This window comes from Antechinus flavipes, chromosome 1 (assembly GCF_016432865.1).
Source record: "Antechinus flavipes isolate AdamAnt ecotype Samford, QLD, Australia chromosome 1, AdamAnt_v2, whole genome shotgun sequence".
In the NCBI taxonomy this organism is placed as follows: Eukaryota; Metazoa; Chordata; class Mammalia; order Dasyuromorphia; family Dasyuridae; genus Antechinus; species Antechinus flavipes.
In genome coordinates this window covers 506,213,288-506,236,258 of record NC_067398.1, presented here as the reverse complement: position 1 = coordinate 506,236,258, position 22,971 = coordinate 506,213,288, and the positions used below count along the sequence as shown (strand labels likewise).

The 22,971-nt window shown below is 37.4% G+C and overlaps 1 protein-coding gene and 1 pseudogene across 6 annotated transcripts in view; both read right to left on the bottom strand.

Moving 5' to 3' along the window:
• LOC127545955 (60S ribosomal protein L32-like) overlaps positions 1 to 5,191 on the bottom strand; it is a 198,078-nt pseudogene extending 192,887 nt beyond the window's left edge.
• Positions 1 to 16,159, bottom strand: part of PTPRM (protein tyrosine phosphatase receptor type M) — a 966,854-nt gene extending 950,695 nt beyond the window's left edge. For 2 of the 6 annotated variants that reach the window (XM_051970432.1, XM_051970433.1), the window contains exon 1: positions 15,420 to 16,155. In XM_051970432.1, the coding sequence (XP_051826392.1) occupies positions 15,420 to 15,492 (73 nt within the window). In that variant the 5' untranslated portion in view covers positions 15,493 to 16,155. Of the gene's footprint in view, positions 1 to 15,419 lie in introns of all 6 variants that reach the window. The other 4 variants (XM_051970436.1, XM_051970437.1, XM_051970431.1 and 1 more) reach the window with 4 other exon arrangements.
• Positions 16,160 to 22,971: the final 6,812 nt, after the last annotated feature.

The following is a 22,971-nucleotide window of genomic DNA, read 5'->3' as shown; positions in this document are numbered from 1 at the left end:
TAAAACTGTGCATACCCTTTGACCTAACAGTGCCATTATTGGGTCTGTATCCCAAGGAAATCATAAAGGAGGAAAAAGGACTCATGTGTAAAAATGTTTGGAACAGCTCTTTTTGTGGTAACAAAAAAATTGGAAAATGAGTAAATGTTAATCAGTTGGGGAATGGCTGAATAAGATGTGGTATATGAAGGTAATGGAATATTATTGTTCTCCAAAAATGAGAAACAAACTGATTTTAGAAAGACCTGGAAAGATTTCCACAAACTGATGCTGAGTAAAACAAGCAGAATCAGGGATACATTGTACAGATAACAGCAAGAATGTCAATGATCACTTATGAAAAACTTGGTTCTTCTCAGTGGTTCAGTGATCCAAAGCAATCCCAATAGACTTTGGTCAGAAAATGCCATCTGCATTCAGAAAAAGAACTATGGAGACTGAATGTAAATCAACACATGCTATGTTCACTTCTTTTTTTCTGTTCCCCCCCCCATGATTTTTCCCTTTTGTTCTAATTTTCCTCTCCCAACAGAATTCATAAAGCAATGTGTATTAAAATGAATATTTTTTTTAAAAAGAGAGATAGATGCAGGAGGAACTCATTCTAGGTATTAGGACTGGTTTGCAGAAGTGGGTCAAGTCAAGGAAATACAGGACAAGTTCAGGGAACAATCTGTGGTCTGGAACACAGAGTACATAAAGGGAAGTAATATGAAATGAAGTTTAAAAAAATGGACTGGAGCCAAATTAAAAAGGCCTAAAATTGCAGTCACTCAGAAGTAAAAAGGCCATGAGAATAAGCTGGAATAGCTATAACAAAATCCTGTACTAAGCACACATTTTACTCCTTTGGCTCTCAGTTCTTTAGCAACAATCTTAATGATTTAACATACATCTCTAAACAAGCTTGGTTATAGAGTTTCTTTGCCCACAAATTAAAAGCAGCAGACTAGAAAGTATAAGGGTTAGGAGGCTGTTAGAGGCAGGCACATTGGGATTAGATGAAACAGCAGCTGACAGTTTAATATCAAGGGAAAAACAGAAAAGGGAAGGGAGGGGATGATTATATTATAACATAAATGTATAGTTATATTGAAGATCCTGAGTCATAAATACCTGGCAATCTCTATTCACTAGGAAGTGAAAACTATATTATATTTTAAATTATTTCCATCAAAAATTGGTCACTTTTTCCTCAAATTTTGGCACTTACAGTCTATTACAAGGAAAGTTTATTTGTGTGGAACACCTTATTTCCTAACTAGATAATGAGGCATTGCTGAACATAACTTAGAACCACTATAAAGGTATTTGTAATGTTACAAAATGGATTTTACTTCATATCAGAAATAAAAAAAAACAAGAATCTGATGTATATCATCATTAAAGATACATTACTCTTTGCAAACTTTAAAAAGGTGTCTATGAAGGTTAGCTATTGTTATTATAATTACCATTATTATTACTATAGTAACTAAAGCCCCCCAGAACAGAATCTGTGGCTTGTAGAATAGCATTATAATAAGACTGCTGAGTATCATAATAATTAACAACTACAATTACAAATGTGGTTTCCATTTTGAAAGTATTTCTAGTCATGAAAAATTGGGCATGAAGATATATGCATATATATACATATATGTGTATATATAACATATAAGTATATTATGTGTATGTGCATATATATATATATATATATATGTATATTGCTTACAATAGGTTAAAGGTATAACCTGTCCACCCTACCATATAAATTCTTTGAGGGCAAGCCTTATGTTTTATTTATTTCTGCATTTCCTTTAAGGGATAGTTACTATGCAGGGCTAGTGCTTAAATGTTGAATGAAATCCACAAGTTATTCTTGAGGGAATGTTTAGAAAAGAGAGAAAATAATGGGACAAAAAGGAAGAAGAAAGAAACATCAACTATTTGATTTATACCTGTGTTTATTTCAAAGGCAGCATATTTAAAGCATTTATTTGTATTTTAATCAAATCTAATCATTTCTTTTAGATAGGAAGATGTTCTAAACTCATTTCTCTGAGAAGAGGCTTAATGTAATCAACAAAAAAGGGGGCTTAAAAAGATTGGGATACAGTGTACTGTCTACATTGCAACACACCTGTGGGTAATAAAGGCCTCTCATTCCCTATCTACTTACTAGGCTGAGAAGTGAAGTCTCAAGACAAAGCATTTTCAACTTGAGCTAATAATAAACGGAACTAAATACATATGCTTTGCAGTGTACATAATAAATCTACTTCCTACATATTGAACAGGAAAATAAGATTAAAATGAATATTCACTCATCTGAAAACAAACTGACGCTTTATAAGCTTTTATACTTTGTGGTCCATAAATAGTAAATGCTTTGCCTCCGCTTGGATCATTGCATTTTGAATTAAATTATTTTGTTAAACAGTAGTCTTCTCTTCCCAGGGAGACTGAAAAACCGTATATCAATTTTGACAAGTCTTTCACTCCCTCTCCTAGAGATTCTAAATATCCCAAATAATCTTTTTTTTCTTTCCTTTTAAACCTTAGAGGTTATCAGTCTGTCTCCTTAATTAAGAAAAGGTCATTAATTAGCAATGGGTCATTATAAAGTGATGAGACCTTCCTCTGGTCCCTCATCAACTCATCTTCTCAGCTTAGTTCTAGTTTTACTGTTTAAGGTTTAAAAAAAAAAAACTTTAACTGTTTTATCCTTGCAAAAGGCTTTTTTTTCTTTCAAAGGAGGATGAGGTTTCCTACCCAAGTCTTTTTCTTTTGTCTGTCAAGTACCCAGCTCTACAAAAACACCCTCATTTTATATAACACTTTAAACTTAAGAAAATGCTGTATATCCATTATCTCATTTCATACTCATAAGTATCCTGTGAGGTAAATAGTGTAGGTATTATTATTCTCATTTAACAGAAGAGGAGACAGCTTCGGTTTCAAGTGATTTAAGGTCACAGAGCTAGCACACAGCAGATTCAAAATCCAAACCCATACCTTCCCTGCATGCTTTTACCTTGGAAAGCTACTGCAACTTCCTTTCCCTCCTCGTCTCTCCCCAAGTTTATCTGTATTTTTCACTGATTTCTTCCCTTAGAGGAAGAAGAAGAGTAACTCTTCCTTTGCAGAGCTAATCATTCTCTTCTATTGGCCACTTCCAACAAAAACTATTACTCTGTTTCTGTCTTTCTCTATCCCCTCTTTCCCTCTTCTCCCTCTCCCTTTCTTTCTCTCTCCAACTCTCTCTGTAACTTCTGACATCACTGATTACTCCATCTCTCTTGCAGCCGTTCCTCCCTTGCTTTCCAAGTCACTAAACTTTCCAGTAGCTAATTCCTTCACCCTCCACATGCTGCTTTCCCCTGATATTCCTGTCCTCAACCTTCCTGTCTTCTCATTTCCCATTCTAACCCTCACTGAATATACCTGTTCTCACCACTTTTTCCTAATAAACCCAAATTTACCTCTTTCTAGGTTCAAGGTTGAACTTTCACTTGTCTGTGTCTTTTGTTTTAGCCTGGGTGAAGGGAACTCCTCAATCAAGGTGTGCTAACAAAGAATTAGGGATGGGAAAGAAACCCAGACTTGTGTAGCCTAACACTGAACACTCCATGGTAAATACTGGTGCCCTGGATTCTTGTGCCAATCACTCTGACAGACTCGGATAGATACAATCAGGGTGCTCTTTCCACAGGGAATGCAGACAGACAGTCTACCAGGATGTCTGCTGATTCAAATATTTTAGGGAAATCCAATAGAGAAACTTAGGACTTCCTCAGAGCCCAAGAGTACATCCACTCACATTGCATTTGCTCTTCTTTTTCCTCAAACTACTCAAATCCACACTCTTGTTCTGCAAATGACAGAGAATTAGATTTTCTTACTAGAAGGTGGCCAGTCCCAGTTCTATACTCTGCATATTGTAGTTCCCATCTCAAAGAAGATAGAACTGCCTAGAGGTGCCCTTGGGATGATAAAGTTTCTTTTACTGGAACATGCATACCCTTAAAATATGCTAATACACTACTGTCATCCCTTTCACATCCACATTTTCCCCATTTTGGTTTCCATATATCTTGGCTTGGCATAAAAAATTAAATGGAGATTTGGGGAAGTTTTGTGGAAGCTATAGACAGTACATGAAGACATTAGCAGAGGATACAGAAAAAGTTTAGAAACTTAGAAGTGCATCAAATATATGTATAGTATTATATAATGCAGTCTATGAAAAAATACTTAACCCCAAAATTTACAATAAAGTACTGTAAACATCCATAAAAGAAAAAGGGGAAAAACCCAATTCAGACTTCTCCTCTGGTATGAAAGAAGGTCCAAAATATTTTATGAGGATTTTCCAGATTTCAGGGTGCAACTCTAGTGATAACTACTCCTAGCTCAGAAGTAGCTGGCAACTGTCTATTGGACATCTTCACCTGGATATTTCACCAATGCTTCAAAATCGACATACTTCAAATTAAACATATTTCCTAAAACACATTTCTTCTTTTGATTTCTTTATTTCTATTTTATAGTTGCTTCTCTTTTTCCTCAAACTACTCAAATCCACACTCTTGTTCTGCAAAGTGAATGGGCAACTATTCACTGTATAATCCAGGCTTAAACCCAAAGTGTTATTCTTCCTCTCTCCCTTACCCCTTGAATTCATTCTCAAAATTATATCAATTTTACTTTCTCCCACTTCCATCACCTTAGTTCAAGCCCTGATTATAAGCAACTGAACAACTGTAATATTCTTCTAACTAGTGTATATACATCTAATAACTGTCCCTTCCACTATGAGGCAATCTATAAGCAAACATTTATTAAGTGTCAATTAATAAGCATTTATTAAGTGTCTTTTATATGCCTTTATTAAGTACTATTATGTGCTGCTAGTCACTGTGCCCATCCTAAAGTACATACAGCTCTCATGGAATTCTCATGTTTTAAAACTTTCAGTAGTTTCCCTATGGAAAAGATGCTGGGTTTAGTCAGAAAAGATGCTGGGTTTGGTAAAAAAAAATACAGGTTCAGATCACAGCTTTGACACTTGTGTGACCTTGGATAAGAAACCTTACCTTTTTAGGCTTCAGTTTTCTCAGCAGTAAATTTAAGTCCTTTCATATTCTAAGGTTCTATTTTCACAGTCTGTTGTTGTTTATCCTTTGTTTCTAAAAAGAACTTACGCCATCACTGGATGATGTCTTGACTCCTACATGAATTGGATTAAAATGAGCACAGCTGCACAATGTTCAAGAGCTTCTACACCCCATGAAATTATGTCCAGAGTCCTTAGCCTGGCATTCAAGGCTCACCATCTATAATCTAGCCCAAACTTACCTTTTCAAACCAACTACCACTTTTTGTTCATACCATGCTATAATTAAAATAAAGTTCTTCCCATTGTCCAAACATGTCTTGTGTTTTCCTATCATTATACCCTTGCTTCCCTGTAGCTATGTCTGCCCTAATCTCATTCATTTTAAAATACCTTTTTTTCCATAAAAAGTGTCCCAGATACTTATGTAGACATCCTTTGAATTTCCTTAGTTTATTCGTTGCATCTTATTGCATTTTCACATTCTTCTTTATGTTACACTTATTCATGTTCATATTTTTAAAAATTATTATGGATCTCATTCTGGAGACTCTTGATACAATCAGTGTGATTTCATCTGCTAACAGGGCATCTGGAAAAATTTCACCTATAAAGAGAATTCCTTTCCCACTGGCCTCTTTGCTGAACATCCTCTATGACTATAATATATATCCTGGAACCAGCTTGAACTGATTCAAAAATCTAACTTAAATTTCACTGTCAGCATTTACAATTCAAAAAAAATCAACAAACTATTACAAGTGGTTGTTTTGTTCACTTTCTAGACCTAAGAAAGTAATAGATAAAATGTTAATGATACATATTAAATTAAGGCTGTATTATGCATGCATTTTTTAAAATGAGAGTCTATTGTTAAATATTTACTATGCACACTCCTGCCATCTGTAGCCAGTTTATATCTCCCTGTCATGTGCCACTTTGCATGATATTATTGAGAGGGTCAATCCAAATTATTTTTGCTGGAATGAATACTCTTTGAGAACAGAAATTGCTTCATTCCTTGTATTTACATGCCCAGTGCCTAGCACAGTACTAGAAATATAGTATCTAATTAATGCTTGTTGATTTGTTGTTATATGTGTCAAGGAATATTGATGGAATTTAATATAAACATGTACAGAAAAATCAGAGCCAGATCAGCCTGTTATTAGTTGCCTTAGGAAGGAAGGCACAGATCATCAGACCTTGTGATATGCATAAGGATGGGGAACATTAAAAGGGATGGTTGATGCAGCAACTTTCATTATTAGAGGAAGTAGAGCCCTGGGAATAATTGCCCCGGCTACTGTGGTCATGATTAGAACCAAGAAGTAAAATGGGTTTTTGACCATAAGCCCATGAGTTGTGTTGAAACAGAAGAAAAAACATCCAAAGGCCAAAAGTAACCCAAATCTGATCATCCTTTACTACCAATGAGCAGACTGCTTTTGAAGGAGAATTACATCGTGGATGGCTGAAAGAGAGAACTATAGCTCTTCTATATTCAGAAGAAACATTCACCACATAAGTGGAAAGATGGAATTGAATGAATAAACTGATGGGTAAAGCTGTGGCCCTCTCTTCCAGGAGAGAGAGCTTACTAACGAACCATAGATCACCTTGTAGTTGTTGGACAAGATATTAGGGGGACACTGAAGATAAATGAAGATTAGATGGATTAAAGATATGATATATCTACTCTATCTTCACAGAGAAGACCCTAGAAAGAGTAATGCAATTATTTTACTAAGAAACAAAGGTATCTCTGGATCACTGAAGGTATGAGTTGCCCCTTTCTCTGTCCTAGTCACACATCCACTATATACACGGCCCTCTTTTAGAATATCCTGGCTACATATAATTCCCAAACATTTATGTCACTTACTGCATCCCTGTGTGTGTTCCCTTCCCAATCTGGCCAAACCGGTTTCCTTGATGAAATTCAGACATAATATTCCATCTCTGATCCACGAAACTTCTTCACTAACTTTAATTCATGTCTGGAATTCACTCCTGTCTCACTTTCCATCTCTTCTATCATCATCTTCCATCTTCATTTCTTTCAAAATTCTGTTCAATTGAAACTTTCTACACAAAACCTTTCCTGATCCTCCAGCTGCTAGTAACCTCTTTCATCCTGAAACATTTTACCTTGTACCCACTGCATGTATAAATATATATAGGACATTTATACATAATGTCTCTCCAACTGAATGTATGCTCTTTGAAGACAAGAACTAGTTCATGTTTGGTCACCTCATCACCAGTCCATAGCATAGCATATAGCAGGCAATTAATAAATACTTGTTGATTAATTGCTTTCTACTGAAAACCTCTGTATCTATAAGAGTGGGATCAAGTTAAAAAAAGAAAATGTTTTGTTCTTATTTTCATAACTATGATATGTCATTAAATGCCTTTACTTAAATTAGATTGTTTTCTAACTAGTAAGAGTAAACCCATTGGTGGGGACTTAAGGGAAATTTGTGGGAGGAAATGGTCAAGAATATCCGACTACAAGAAAGCTTGGAGATATTATAGTCTTCACTGCTAGACACAGTTATGAGATCATAGAATCATCTAAGTATTAAATCGCCCCTAATAGAACCCTATAATCTATAGAATGTAAATGGAGGGGCTAGGTGGGCACAGTGGATAGAGTGCCAGGCCTGGAGTCAGGAAGACTCATCATCCTCAGTTCAAAATCTGGTCTCAGACACTAGCTGTATAACTCTAGGAAAGTCACTTTACCCTGTTCACCTCAGTTTCCTTGTCCGTAAAATTAGCTGGAGAAGGAAATGGTGAGCCACTCCAGTACCTTTGCCAAGGAAATCCCAAGTGGGGTGACAAAGAATCAGACAAGAACAGAATAACTAAAAAACAACAATCGTGTCTTATTTCTGCTTGCCGCTCCCAACACACACACACACACACACACACACACACACACAGTGTAGATCCTTAAATAATGGTTGAATGAGTGAATGAGTCTAAATTTAAATGAATCCAAGTAAAAACTAATGTGTTTTAAAATAGCCAGGCATTACTTGAATTTTGTTCAGGCACACTACAGGCCAGACTAATGAGGTTAACATGTAACCTCACTTAGTTGGCAAACCTATATTATCCTTCCCAGTTACAACTGCTATATATAAACCAGCAGCAACATATCAAATGTCAAAAAAAAAATCCTAGTAGTCCATTACCACAGAAACTCTAGTACTAAAGTTTTCATTGTTCTAAATTTGTCATTGGGCCAAATCTAAACTCCACCACAATCTATTGCATGAAAAAAATGATTATTGTGCAATAAAGAGTTAAAATTTATGTGCCCTCAAAGAAACTCATGCAAGCACATCAAGATATTATATGGTTAAGAAAATACTAAATACTTTACATTCCTTGGACTGCAAGTGAACCTAGCCCAGTAAGCTCTGTGTGTGTATATATAATACCATGTATTTCTTGGCTTAGAGCAGTGGATTTGGAGATGCAGCTACACCTAGTGATCAGCAACAGATCACAGCAGGAGGAATAGAAATTCAGCTGCTAGCTGTGTTTAAAGGAAAGCATGTCTAAATAATAATAATTAGGAATTAAACTTTCAAAAAATCTGTTCAGTGAAATGATATTCACCTCCATTTAATTAAAAGTTAGAAAAAAAGGCAGTCTGATCAACTATAGGGGGAAATATGTTTTGCTGCATTTATATATTATATGTAATAATATATAATAGATATAAAAATATCATTAAAAGTAAATGCTAACTTAAAAATGCAAATAACTAAAACTCATCATTCTACAATACAATTCAATTATAAGATCCCATTTGCTGTGTCTATAATTTTCCATTTCTCTACTAAAAAAAATCCTCAGTTTGAAAGCTTCTAAAATTACTTTAAAATTAAAGATTACAGATCTTTAAAAAAAACATTCTAAGTGTTTTGAAAAGCATATTTATCATAAGTTTACTAGGAAGTGTCAACAACTATGCATGCTACTGTAAATATCCATCATCCTGGCCACAATGTACAATTATTCCTATCAATGTTATGGCTGAAATTTTATTAGTACATATTAATAACAGGAGAGAAAATGATTTCCTTCTCTGCTTAAGCACTGACTAAACCTGTAATAATACAACATTTTCTCAAGATATAGTTATTATCTTATAATCTGCCACAACTGATGACTTTGCAAAGTCTACAGTAGTCCAACAATCATAGAAGCATCACATACAGCATTGTTACTACTGCTATGAGGAATTTTAGTTCAAGAGCTGAGAGGAATGGATGAATTTTATCATTACTTCATCTGTCAATATTTCTTTAATAGAGAGATGCTATGATGATGAGGGCACCTAGATGGCTCAGTGGATAGAATCCTAGGCCTGAAATCAGAAAGACTCAGCTTAAGTTTGAATCCAGCCTTAGACACTTATTAGCTGTGTGACTCTGGGCAAGTCACTTAATCTCATGTGCTTCAGTTTTCTGTCCTGGAAAAAGAGCCAGAGAAGAAAAAGGCAAAGTATCTTTGCCAAGAAAACTGAAAATAAACAACAACAATGATGATGTAGATTTTGAAATTTTAAATCCTGTTTGACTCATATCATTATTTATTTCATCAACAAACTTTTAGCACTTAGCACAAGGTGGGACATATAATAGGTATTTCATAAGTAATAATTTACTGATGACTTCTGTCCTTACTGAAATGTAAAGATACAAGATGATCAAAATATTAGTTAGGCCTAAAAGGTAACTGGGGTCACTAAATGACCACCATGGAATCAAACTCTGCTTTGTCCTATATCAGTTACTACAATCAGAACAAATCCCAGCTAGAATAATACTTTCTCTCTCTGTGAAAGAGGAATAATACTGCTTTAAATCCCCTATCTCTCAGGGTTACTATGAAGAATAAATGACACAATATTTATAAAGTTCTTTGTAAGAGTTTTATGCTATTTCCTAACACATATTACATATATTGTTTTATTTAAATCACTCCTCTCCCATCGTCTATCCATTTATTCTCCCCGCTTTTTTTTTGTTCTCTCCCTTAATTATGCCTTTGCCTTAGCTGTGGTATCCATAGACATAGCCATGATTCCAAGGAAGTAAATGACTAAAAGTTTCCTCTTCCACACCCTAACACCAATTCCCACTTTTTTTTCTTCTTACACTGTTCTACTCAGGTTTTTCTGATGACTTGGCTGAAAAATCTGTGCAATATAAGAATTTAAGTGAAAAAGGGTGTGCTTTCTTATGGGCTCCTTTCCATGGCTTTTTTTCCTATTTCAGATATTTGAAGTCCCTGACAGTTTTGAAAAGGGCTAAGAATTTCTCACTAGTTTTTTTGCATATGTTGAAATCCTAAGGATGGTTTTAAAGGAAGTCTTTTTCCAAATTGGGTTGTGGTATATAAATTTTGGAGTCAGAGGATTTGGATTCAAATAGTGACTATCAAAACGAGACTTGTCAAGTGCCTTAATCTCTCTGGGCCTCAGTTTCTGTATCTGCAAAATATGAAGATCTGACTAAGTCACTTTCAAACCCCTTCCAACTCTAAATCATATAATCCCTCAAATTAAATTTAGCACATTATTTGTACCACTATGTTATGACACTACTAATAAAATGGAACATTTCCTTTTATTACTTAAATTATTTAGCCCCTCAATATAAATTTTTCTCTCTCCATATGATTTATACCCCAGTGTCTCAATCAAGATAACTTTGTGTAAAAGAGAAACAAACAATAAAAGGGAAATAGCAATGTCACATAATAGGTCATTTTGGGGGTCTGAGGACCTAGTCCAAGGACAACTGTCCTAGGGACACTAGCTCTGTAACTATGGAAAGTCACTTCATCTGTCCAAAACTTATTTTCCTAATTCTTAAGATCTGCATAAGCTCCCTTCAGGGATGAAACCAGTGCTTTGTCAATAACAAAGCCTGTGGTATATTTTGTTTTTATTAATAATAATTCATAAAGCATTTCCCCACTATCAATGACATTCCAAAATTATCTCATTTCTTAGTTTATTATAAATTTCTCTCATGGCACTTTGAGAAAAAATTTACATGACAGCATCTGCTTTTTTAAAATCACCAAAATGCCAAAATTACAATAAACTAACTTCTATTTTAGAACTAGACATGGAAGAAACCTCAGAGACCATATAATTCAGAACTTTTATGTTATAGTGAAGGCAAATGGAGTTCAAAAGACTTGCCCTAGATCATACTCCAAACCAAAATATTATTGTTTAATATAAAGAATTTACATGATCCAAAAAAAGATAAAACTTACATTGTTCAAAAATTATTGTTTTTATGGATGTCGTAGATATATAACATTATTGTGTCATATATATGTATATAATTGTGATAATCAACAATTATTGTTTTTATACTTTATGCTGAGAAAAGTTATATTTGTTTCCTAGCATATTATTTTGATGTTCACTATTTTAAATTTGCTACACCAAAACAATATAAATCTAGTATTACCAATAGAAAACACAATAGCAGCTATGTGATTTCAATTACCTAATAATACAAAATAAAAAAGAAAGCCTTTAAACTGCCAAATAACTTTGTGCAATTAAAAAGTAGTATTTTCATTAACATTTTCCCCTAAAACTGTTAGATGTTATAGAATATACAGATGTTCTCAAGATACTATTGCTAAAACAATGTTCTGTTTCTTTTTATTTGACAAAGTTAAACAAATCAGACTTATTATCTAATAGATCTAATAAGAGAAGTCCAGAATAGACCACACTTCTAGCTTTTCAAAAAGCACTGAGTCAAAGAGAATTATGTTACCAACTATTTGGTTTCTCAAACTGAAAAACAGAATTTCACATAAAAGCAGAAGAGTTTTTATTTACTCCTTATTTCTTGGCTATGTAGACTTTCAGTAATCTGTTTTTAAAGAGCTTTAAAAAGCTTGTGAAACCAAGTAAAAATCTCAGTTATTTGTGTAGGGCACAATGAAAAGGCTTCTAAAAGTAAAATATTTACATAAGACAACATCTTCAGGGACCAAAATTCTAATTTTTTAAAAATATTTTTCTGGTATGTTTTAGCACCTCATTGTGAAACAATCTATTCTTTTATCATTTGAGTGATATCATTTCTGGACCAATATCCAGCTGATTGTAGAAGACATTATGGGACTTTGATAAAAAAGTTTCCCATTCTGAAATCTTAGCTCCATATGACAGCCTTCCAAAACCTTGTTTATGTGTTTAAGTATTGTTATCTCTTATTAAATATATAAAATACGAGATTTTGAGTGCACAAAGTTAAAAAAATAATTCATTCAGATCAAAATAAAAATACAAACCAAGCATAACTTGAAAAATCATAATCCACCACTCTCACTGCTCATCTCTCTTAACAAGTAGATAATCTAAATAACTTTCACAGCATTTGGAGATTATTATTCATAGGCAGCAAATGTCTATTGTATACCTACTATGTGAAAGACACTATGTAACTGGTGTTGCAGAACATGCAAAGATATGTAAGATATAGTTCCTGACTTCAAGGAGCTTATATAACTATCTCAACAAGGCATGTCCATGTATGATAGAAAGAAGCCAGTTAATGTCATTTTAGATAAAATAGATAAAATGTGGTCTATCAGGATTTCAAAATAGTTATTTTCATTGACTTTCCCAAAAAACGGCACATTGGGAAAAGAATTGGATTTAGAATCAGAAGGCCTGAGTTCAAATTTTGGGTCAGCTTGCTACCTATGTGACTTTGGGCAAGTCACTAAATGTTTTCAAGACTCAATTTCCTCCTTTGTAGAATGGCAGGGTTGGACTAGATGATCTCTAAACTCTCTCCTAGCTCAAATCTATAATCAAATCTCAAATCTTACATCCTTCTCCAAAGCACTAGATGATACACCAATGAAGAAATCCAAATAATGTTACCACCCAAAGTGCTAAAAGTAGTCAAAATTAAATGTCATGAGAGAGCACTACAAGTGAAATCATTTCACTTTAAATATAGTTGCATACATATAATCAACATATGTATATATGTATATCACACTCTTAATTTCCCCATTTGTTCCAAAATTATATTTTGACTTTCACAACAAATCTACGTCAACAAATATAGTACATAGTTATTAAACCCCAAAAGAAAAACTAAAAGTAACATTTCTTTAAAAACAAACAAAAAAATTACCCCTCCAATGTGATACCTCTGATTATTTCAGTTTAAGGTGTTTATTTGAGGTACCAGTCAAGGAAAGAAAACTGACAGTAGTGGCCACTTAAAAAACAAGCAAACCTAAATGTTATATAAATAGCAACACCTTTGATGTATCCAATTTTAAAATCCACTTAAATACATGTGCTCTGGCTTAACTTTAAACAAATCACATTTGTGATTTATGGGGAATCATTATGGATCTTAATAAATGGGAAAGCCGTCTGCAGTTTACTAGTCTTCTAACAGTAATGTAGTTAGTGATTGTCATGATACATTAACTTCATGATCAAGAATGGTGACCAGAACTTTGCATCAACTCCCAACCTCATGACAATGTATCATTTTGTTATATGCTTTCAGAATATCTACAATTATCAGAATTTTAAAAGAAAGACACTTAGAAAAAGGACATTTCACTATTTAAGAAGATGAGGGAGGAGGAGGGAAAGCTGTTTTTGTTTTGAAGGAAAAGAAAGCACAGATCAGCAAAACTCCCTGAAACTCAGCTACAACTTCTCCTTGCCTGCCAACTATGGCCAAGGGAACTGACTGTATACCATCAATGTGCATTAGAGACCAACTCTTAACAAACCCAAAACCGGATTGATAATCTCCAAAAGATCGATGATGCAAAGAAACTCAGGTATCTGCAATTGCTAAAAATGTGCTTTTTGGGACTGAAGTTGCCCTCATAAAAAGTAGTACTCATTCCCACCAATTAAACTTATAAACCATTTAAAAAATCAAAGTCTCAAGTCAGTCATGGATTTCTCTGATGTGGAGAGGAGGGGATAGGGAAGAGAGCAAAGCTAGGAAAGGATAACCCAAATGTTACTGTATGTGAATTTAGTTCGGGACACTTTAAATGATAAGTGTAGGACTTAAGAAAACCCATGTGAAACCATGAAGTCTAAATGCTTCCATCAGTAGCTTCTAGATGATCTCTGGAGGTTAAGTACCTATACAAATACAGGACTGGAATCTGCTCCTGGGTGTGTGTTGGAGTGTGGGGGTTGATGGGAGGTGTGGGGATCATACACCTATCCTATCAGGAGGAATAGTAACATAAGCAATTTCTCCTCTCGGCTAGGAAGTTCCCTGGAGATCAGCATACCCTGACATAGGTCAGCTGTCATCTGGCTAGTGAAACACTATTTAACTAGGAGATAGGGCAGAAGAGAAGGGTCAACAGTGGAAGCAGTCCATCAGATTGCTACCTCTTCTAGAATCTGGGGGATTAGGATAAGGGATGGATGAGTAGTCTGCCTGCTTCCGAAGCTCCCGAAGATTTCCAGTCCTCCCAAATACAGATGAAGTTTCCGTTTTCCTTTCCCAAGGCCGACACGCGGCAGCAGCCTTGCCCGATGCTGCTCGAGGCCCGGGAAAGGGGGGAAGGGGCGGAGGTAATGACTGGGTTCCTCCACCCCCACCCCCAGCAGCAGCCAGCTGGCTGCCAAATCCCAGCTGAGCAAAGCGTGCCGCCAGTCCAGTAAGTCTGAGCGACTCCTGCCCCAGACAGTGTGCACTGTGATCAGAGGGGAACGCACATAAACTTAACCCCCAATGTCCTCCTTCTTGCAATATCAAACTTTTCTTCAAAAAAAAAAAAAAAAAAAGTTTCCGTTGTTGTTTATGTTCCCGAGGCAGTGCGTGTGCTTGCCACCTCAGAGTCTTTAAGAAAAAAAGAGGTGGGGAGGGGCAAGGTATCCTGGAAAGAGAGTCCTTGTTTTAGAGAGGCTCAGCCTGGGCAGGAGGCTCTCTCAAGTTTGCTGGGTTTCCTCCGTTCCCGGCCTCCCCCACTCCTCCTTTCCTTCCCTTCCTCCACAAGCACAGCCCAGCCCGTCTAACGGAAAAGGCATCATGCCCAGAGCTTCGCCTTGCTCTCTCTCCTCCCCCAGCTGAAACACTCATACTCCCCCATTCTCCCACTCTTCCGGAAACTGCGGACTACCCAAGGATTGTCCCCCCATATACACATACACACACACACACACGACATCCTGTCCCCAAGCTCCGGGACTCATGGAAAAAACAACAACAAAAAAGCCAAACAACAACCAAAAAGCAAGACCTTTTCTTACCTGAGAATGTCTCCCCTCCAGCAGTTAGCAAAAGTCCAACTAAAGTCGCCAGCCAAGTTCCAACTCGCCCCATTTCGCTGACTCCGGGCTGGGCCCACCAAAAGCTGCCCGGTGCGTGGGGAGACCGGGAGGACGAGAAACGGGGGCGTGGGGGTAGCTTGTTTTAAAAGAGAGAGAGAAAGGAGGGAAAGAAAAAAGTGCAAACAGTTGCAGAAGTCTGGAACTCCGGCGACTCCCGGGGCAAGGGGTAGAGAGGGTCCTCTGACCTCCCCCCCTGCCCCTAGTCCCCCAGCTCGCTTCTTTGCTCTTCTTTCGGGGGCAGTTGGGTGGAGGCACTCGGGGTGTCAAAAGCCTCCCTACGGCTGGCTCCAGCGGCTATTCCTGCCTTTCCCTTGGTTCCTCCGCTCGGGATTCTGGCAGTGGCAGAGCGCTGGCCGTGGCCGTGGCCGTGACCGTGCACTTGCCTCTCTAAGCACTCCCCCACACCCTGCTGCTACTGCTGCTAGGGCAGCGTAGAACTCCCACTGCGCGCCGGCGCCCCTTGCCTCCCCGGGCGCGCCGAGCTGCCGGGGCTCCGCTCCGTCCGCGCTTGCCTATTTCTCCCCCAACTGACTCGCGGTGCCCCCGGCAGGCAGGCTAAAGAGAGCTCCCACGTCACGCCCAGGCTCGCCGGCGCCGCGACTGCCCCACTAGAGGGCGTGTGCGGACCGGGCCGGGCCGAGCCGGGCAGGACCAGAGCCACACTTCACCAGTAGCCTTCCCCGGACCCCCAACTCGTGTGCTCCCTTACTCCACTCCGCCGCGCGCCGCTCTCTCCAAGGGCGCTTCCACTGGGCCAACAGAAGCGTCTCGGAGCGCGGCTGCCCGGGGACCACAGCAGCCCGAGCAGCTGTTGCTGGGCCGCCTGCGAGCCTCACGCGCGGGAGAAGCGCGGGGAAATGAATTTTCCACCCCTCTTTTCCTTTTCCTGCCTCCCCCTCCGTTTTCTATTTTTGCAGCTGGCTTCGAGGAGAAGCTATTCAAGCCTCCCAGGTCACAGGAAGCTACACTTTCTGAAACCAAGCTGAGAGTAAAGGGGACTAGGGTTCGAAAATCTCCTAGCGCGCAATCCCCCTTAAGCTGGTGTGCCAAAAAAAAAAAAAAACAAAACAAAAAAAAAAAAAAACCCTCTGCTCACTACTGACTACTAAGAGATGGAAGCTTTACACACAAAAAGTTAGAGGCTCCCTATTCCCTACAGCAGTAGGAGAGACGCAAGCTATAGATGACTTTAGTTGCGGTCCTTTTGGGGTTCGGGGGCACCTCCTCTTTCTCCCCGACTACAGAGGTATTCGGAGGCATGTAATGGGAAAGAGAATCTACCGAGAGGATAGCATTCTAAAAGAGTCAAATAAAGAATTCGCTTTTAAGCCAAATGCTTGGAAACAGGAAAGAAAAAAGCCAGGCTCCTAACAATCGGCTCCCCGATCTTGCGTTTTAGACAGCTTGAAACACTCTGCGTGCGGAAGTATCCGCAATTGTTATCGTACTAGCGGAGTTATTAAACCAAGCAAAGGCCACCAGTATCCGGGGAGAAATCTGCATTCTCTGAGCGATTTTGAGATTTCCAAGACTACAAGGAACCCCTCCTTTTTTTTCCCTACCTTGGTCCGATAGCGCTATAGATCACGACCGAATCCGGCCGTGAGAATGTATAGCTGTTCGGAATGCTCCCAGTACCCACTCTGAACCCCAGTCAGTGACTGCCAGATGTAGCACAGCACTATTTGCCCAGCACAGCCTTGCACCAGAGCAATCAGATCCACAGCAGGAGGTCAGCAGCCTTGGAATTCAGGAACTCTGAAACCTTCCATACAGATAGGAACCAGTTTACTTCCTTTTTTTTTTTTTTTTTTTTTTTTTAATTCTCTCTCTGCTTCTGTCCTATATGTGTGTGTTATTGGAAAGCAGCATTCTATAAGGTGAAGTTCACAGCAAATATGAGTGTTTAGGTAATAAAGCCACATTATGCTTTTGTAGAAAGTTGGATAAATGGAGTAGGGATCGGGAAGCAGATTGAAATGAATTCTTTGGCTCCTTCATAGTTTTCCCTGCATTGCTGAACTTTGGGCTACTTTATAAAAACAATTACATTAAACAAAGCTCTCCAATGCTACAGGAAAAATGCCAACTTTAGAAAATAAAAAATGCCCACCCTCCATCTATTCCTCTCCATTTAATAAATATGGAAGAGCATATCATATTCTATTATCCTTTCAAGAAAGGTCTATAGACACTGGCCTAATTCCTTCAAAGAGAGGGGCGGAGGAAAGTTTTAGTCAGAAGCCAAAACTGATTTTTATTTATTTATTTATTTTTGTATGTTGGTGGGAAGCAAAAGCCCCATTTCTTAAAAATCAACTGTCATAGATGTTATCAATAAAAAGCCAAAAAAATTAAGTAAAGAACTTTCTTATTTGTTATCCCTGAAAATCCTTCAAACATTGCTTCCAGCTCATTTCTTAATTCAATAAGCACTTACTATATGTCAAGTACTCTGCCAGATGTTATGGATATAAAGACAATGCAAAGCGTACTGGCGATCAAGGGTCTCATATCTGATTTAGTGAAAGGAAAGACAAAACCTAACGTGGTCATTTTCAAGTGGGGTATGTTATTGATGGACTGAGCTAAATGTTGAAGGAATACAAGGATTCCAAGAGGAGAGGTGAGAAGGGAGAGACCAATCAGTCTAAGGAATCTGCTACTGAACCTGGTCTGTATAAGCACAGGTACAATGTGAAAAATTCTTTGAAAAGTTGAGGAGAGTGTCTCCTGGAAGACGAGTGATGACTGCAAAGGAAATGCCCTGGAGAGATTTGTAGCTCAAGCAGACATTGTTATTGATTCTAATCTACTAACTAACTTGCCATACTGGAGAGTGTTGGGCATGGAGTCAAAAATACTCAACTTGCTGAGTTCAAATTTCACTTCACACTCTTACTAAAGTTGTATGACTCTAGACAAATCATTTAATTTTGTTTGTCTCAGTTTACCCATTTGGAAAATGAACTGGAGGAAATGGCAAACCGCTTGTGACCCCAGGCAAATCACTTACTCTTGTTTGCCTCAGTTTATCCATTTGGAAAAAAGGAACAGGAGGAAATGGGAAAATGACTCCAGTATCTTTGCCAAGAAAACCCTAAACAGGGTCACAAAGAGTCAAACACAGCTAAGTAACAATAATAACTATGTGGTAAATAGTAGCCTCTTTGGCCGCAGTTGTGGCTGGAACTAGGGGTTCATTCAAAAGGCACAGGGGTCTTCTCTTACTTCAGTCTGCTCTTTATGTGACTTTTGCCTGGCTGATAGCATCTGGTGGGAGACAATGCTATAGGGGGCAAAGCCTTAGGTCCTTTTCCCCTGAGGGCAATGTATGACCCTTATGATACATGCTTCTATTCTTTGTTGGTGCTTATTCTTTCATTTTAGGTGAAGGAAGGTAGTATCTTGAAAGGTCAGAAGAGCAAGCAGCCCAAGATGGTGGAGTCCAGGAATCTAATTAATGTCAAGTTGTACAGCCTGAACAGCAGTGCTTTTGAGACTCAGATTAACAATAAGATGAGATGATAACTCATCCCATATATATCATCCTCTCTCTCTCTCTCTCTCTCTCTCTCTCTCTCTCTCTCTCTCTCTCTCTCTCTCTTCTCTCTCTCTCTCTCTCTTCTCTCTCTCTCTCTCTCTTCTCTCTCTCTCTCTCTCTCTCTCTCTCTCTCTCTCTTCTCTCTCTCTCTCTTTCTCTCTCTCTCTTTCTTTTTCTTTTCTCTTTATATATATATATGCATATATATACTCAGTATAAGATAATATGATGCCATTTTTGAATATGAATTTGGTTGCACTGTCGCAATCCCTCTAAATCTAAATTTAAAATATAAAATGTTCTTGAATCCTTCCAGGACAGAGTGCTAAAATACCCTGATGAGGATAATAGGGTTAACTTAAAGTTATACAGGGTGTAACAGATTTATATCACTTTTATTTTGAGGACAATGAATAAAGGCAGAATAGAATCTATTTTAAATTTGAGCCCACTCTTCCAAGAAACCAAGAAGGGAGAGTATGTCACCCAAGTATTAAGGGAAAAAATCTATATATACATATATACTCTTTATCTTTGAAGTAAATATCCTCCTGGAAAAGTTAATTGATGCTAACCAGTTAAATGGAATTGGATTGTAGTCACTGGAAGCCAACAGTAGGGAGAACAGACCTACAATGAATGAGTCATTTTTCAGGCATGTCTTCGAAACCCTATTTAGGAATTTCTTGGTAAAGATGCTGGAGTGGCTTGTTATTTTCTTCTCCAGCTAATTTTACAAATAAGGAAACTGAAGCAAAGTTAAATGATTTATCCAGGGTCATATCTAGCAAGTGTCTGAGGCCAGATTTGAACTCAGTGTGATGAGTCTTCATGACTCCAGGCCCAACACTATATACTATGCTGGCCACCTAATTGCCAATAGAGAAAAACACCCCAAGTCCATAGGGGTACTTCTAGAAAGGGATTTATAGTTGGTGCTCTCAAAACTGGTCAAAAGTCCAACCACTCTCATTTTATAGGTCAAGAAACTGGGTCTCAGGGAAATGAATACTTGTCTAAGCCATACCTTGCTTCCTATCATTGGATGTTTCAGTATTTGTTGCCATTATAGAGCATTGTAATAATATCAGGGGGCAATTGATAAAAACAAAAAAAATGGATAAAAGCAGGGCAATGTTTTTTATCAGGGTCCTACTCACATTTAGTATAAGTCACACAAATTCTGAACTAAGTCTTTACTGTTGCCAAGAAACAAAGTATCATAAGTTGAAAAGGACTTTGAGGATCTTTTTTCTAACAGCATAAAAGATGGTGGAAGTGGAACAGAAGAGGAAGCAAACGTTTTGGAAGTAGATCTATGTCAGGTGCTGGACATGTCTTATGAACAGCTCATGCAGTTGTACAGTGCTTAATAGTACTCTGCAGTGCAAACAGCATTTTCTCCTGAAGCATCTGAGGAAGTCTAAGAAGGAGTCAACCCCAATGGAAAAAAACCCAAGGAAGTAAAAAACACATATTGGAGACATAATCATCCTGCCAGAGATGGTGGAAATTATGGTGGGTGTCTATAGCACAATCAGGTAGAAATTGAGCCTGAGATTGTTGGACATTACCTGGGAGTGTCCTGTGAAACATGGCTAGCTGGCTATTGGAGCTACTCTTATTTCATCCATCTCAAGTAACCCAGATCCTAACAAAAAACAAAACAAACAAACAAACAAAAATGTTTTCAGTGAAGAAAACTAAAGGGACCTCAAAAGTCACTTAATCTTAACCCTTTACTTAGAAGATGAAAAAACTGATGCAGAGAGATTAATAGAAAAGCTAGGATTCACACATCTACCATGTTTCCTTCTCTTTTCTTACCCTCTTTTTGCAAAACACTTCTAAATGTTAAGAGTTATAGAATTATGACAATAGAACTAGAAGAGAGTTCAGAGTTCCTCTCATCAAGATCTTATTTTTACAAATGAAGACTCATTCAAAAAAAGTTAAATGTCTTTCCTAAAATCACACAGAAAGTAAGATGGTAAGCCAGGACCTAAACTTTCAAATTTTAGGACTACTACAAAATCCTCTCTACTATCCTATATACTAGCTGATATATCTCTCTCAAGTCAAAGAGGGAAGTCAGGAAGGACTTTTCAGGACAAAAATTTATAGCAATCATGGGGAGGGTCTATTGACAGTTATTGTTATAATTAATTTCATTATTCTTTAGGCCTCCAGTAGAGGCTTTGGATAGTAGTATGTGAATAAATCTGTGATCTCATTATGGATATTTCCTATAAGAATACAATCCATTAATTCTATTTTATCTTATTTGATTCACCCATGACCTCACAACAACTTTCAAGGTAGGTTCTATTATTATTCCTATTTTAAAGATGAGGAAACCAAAGCAAAACAAAGTTTGTTTGTCTATGATTTGCCCATGTTACACAACAAATATCTAGTGCCAAATTTCAGTTCAGATCTTCTTGATTTCAGGCTTAGCACTCTACCCACTATCCCTTTTGCAAGAAAGAAAGAAGGGAGAAAAGAAGTAAGGAAAAATGAACAATGTTTTTGATGATCCCAGACTTTTAAAAGCTCATCTTTCTGATATTAATATTCTTTATTGATGTTCTTTGACTGGAATCCAAGAAATAGCATATTTACCTAAAGAATTAAAATTGTGGGTCACTTGGGGCATAATATGGAGGTAAACAGCATTACACTACAGCATACTACCAACAAATAATTCTTTGTTTAAATGCTAAGAACTAATAGATTAAACAAGAGCAACAACAACAACAACAACATCCCAAGCAAGGATTTGTCAAATATGCCAAAGAAGGGACTTTTGTTCAGATAAGTATTGGACCAGGAGGCCATGAAGCTTCAGTCCAATTCTTAAATTCTATGATTATCTTATTTGGAATACCACCAATACAATTAATTTCCCAATGTGTTTCCTTCAATTGATGGGTCATCTGTGAGCAAATCAAGGTTTAAGAGTTGCCAAGGTACTACTGCCTCCTTTTGGCTCATGTTACAGAGTGGTTGCTTCTGAGCCACCTGGGCACCAGAAACAGCCTTGGACACTCACATGCAGGTTGTCTGCCACAACTAGTGCCCTAATTATTTGGGTCTGTTCTGCTTTACTGCAGACATAATAAAAGTAAATAGAAGTTTTATTCTATTAAATCACGGAAGAAATTATTTTAAAGGTGTGCACATTGTTGCTTTCCTTTCATTCTCAAAAAGCACCATGACATCAGGAATTGGATTTAAATTATGGAGGGCTGGGCAAAGTCACCAGCCTCACTGTCTCCCCTGGAACTAGTTGATTCCAGTAGCAAGGTATGGAGCAGGATGACTGGAGGCAGCCCTGGATTAAATGGGAGCTTTGACCTTTTAAAGCTAAGGTTTTGAGCAGGTCTCATTTTGACTGAGGCAATGCCCAATCAGGGAATCAAATATGTACACATAAGCACCAATAGAAAGAGGTGAAGAATGCTCTTAGTTATCATAGGGGAAAAGGAGAAACTACAGCTAAAGGGGAAATGAATTCCGTCATTGAAATGTTCTCATCATTTTTTTTTCTCCCTCACAAAGTTTTAATATCAAAACTGGCCCAGTATTGATGATGTTAATGACAAAGTATACATCTATTTTCGAGATTGTATAAAACCAGTCAGTCAGAATAATTTAAATCACTAGATTTTATATTTTGATAAATGCATGAATTAACTGCTTATAGTTAGATTTTAAAAGGACAAATACTGTTTTTACCATTTTCATTTATAAATATGACCCTCAGAATACACATTTATCTTCCTAGGATGACTTTTAGAATGAAATTATAACATCATTTACATTTCCTTTATTGGGTTCTCAACAACAAAACTTAATGGCACCAATTTATACACTTACATTGTTAATCTTTATTTCAAAATACTGTTTATCAGGTGTGTCAGGGAT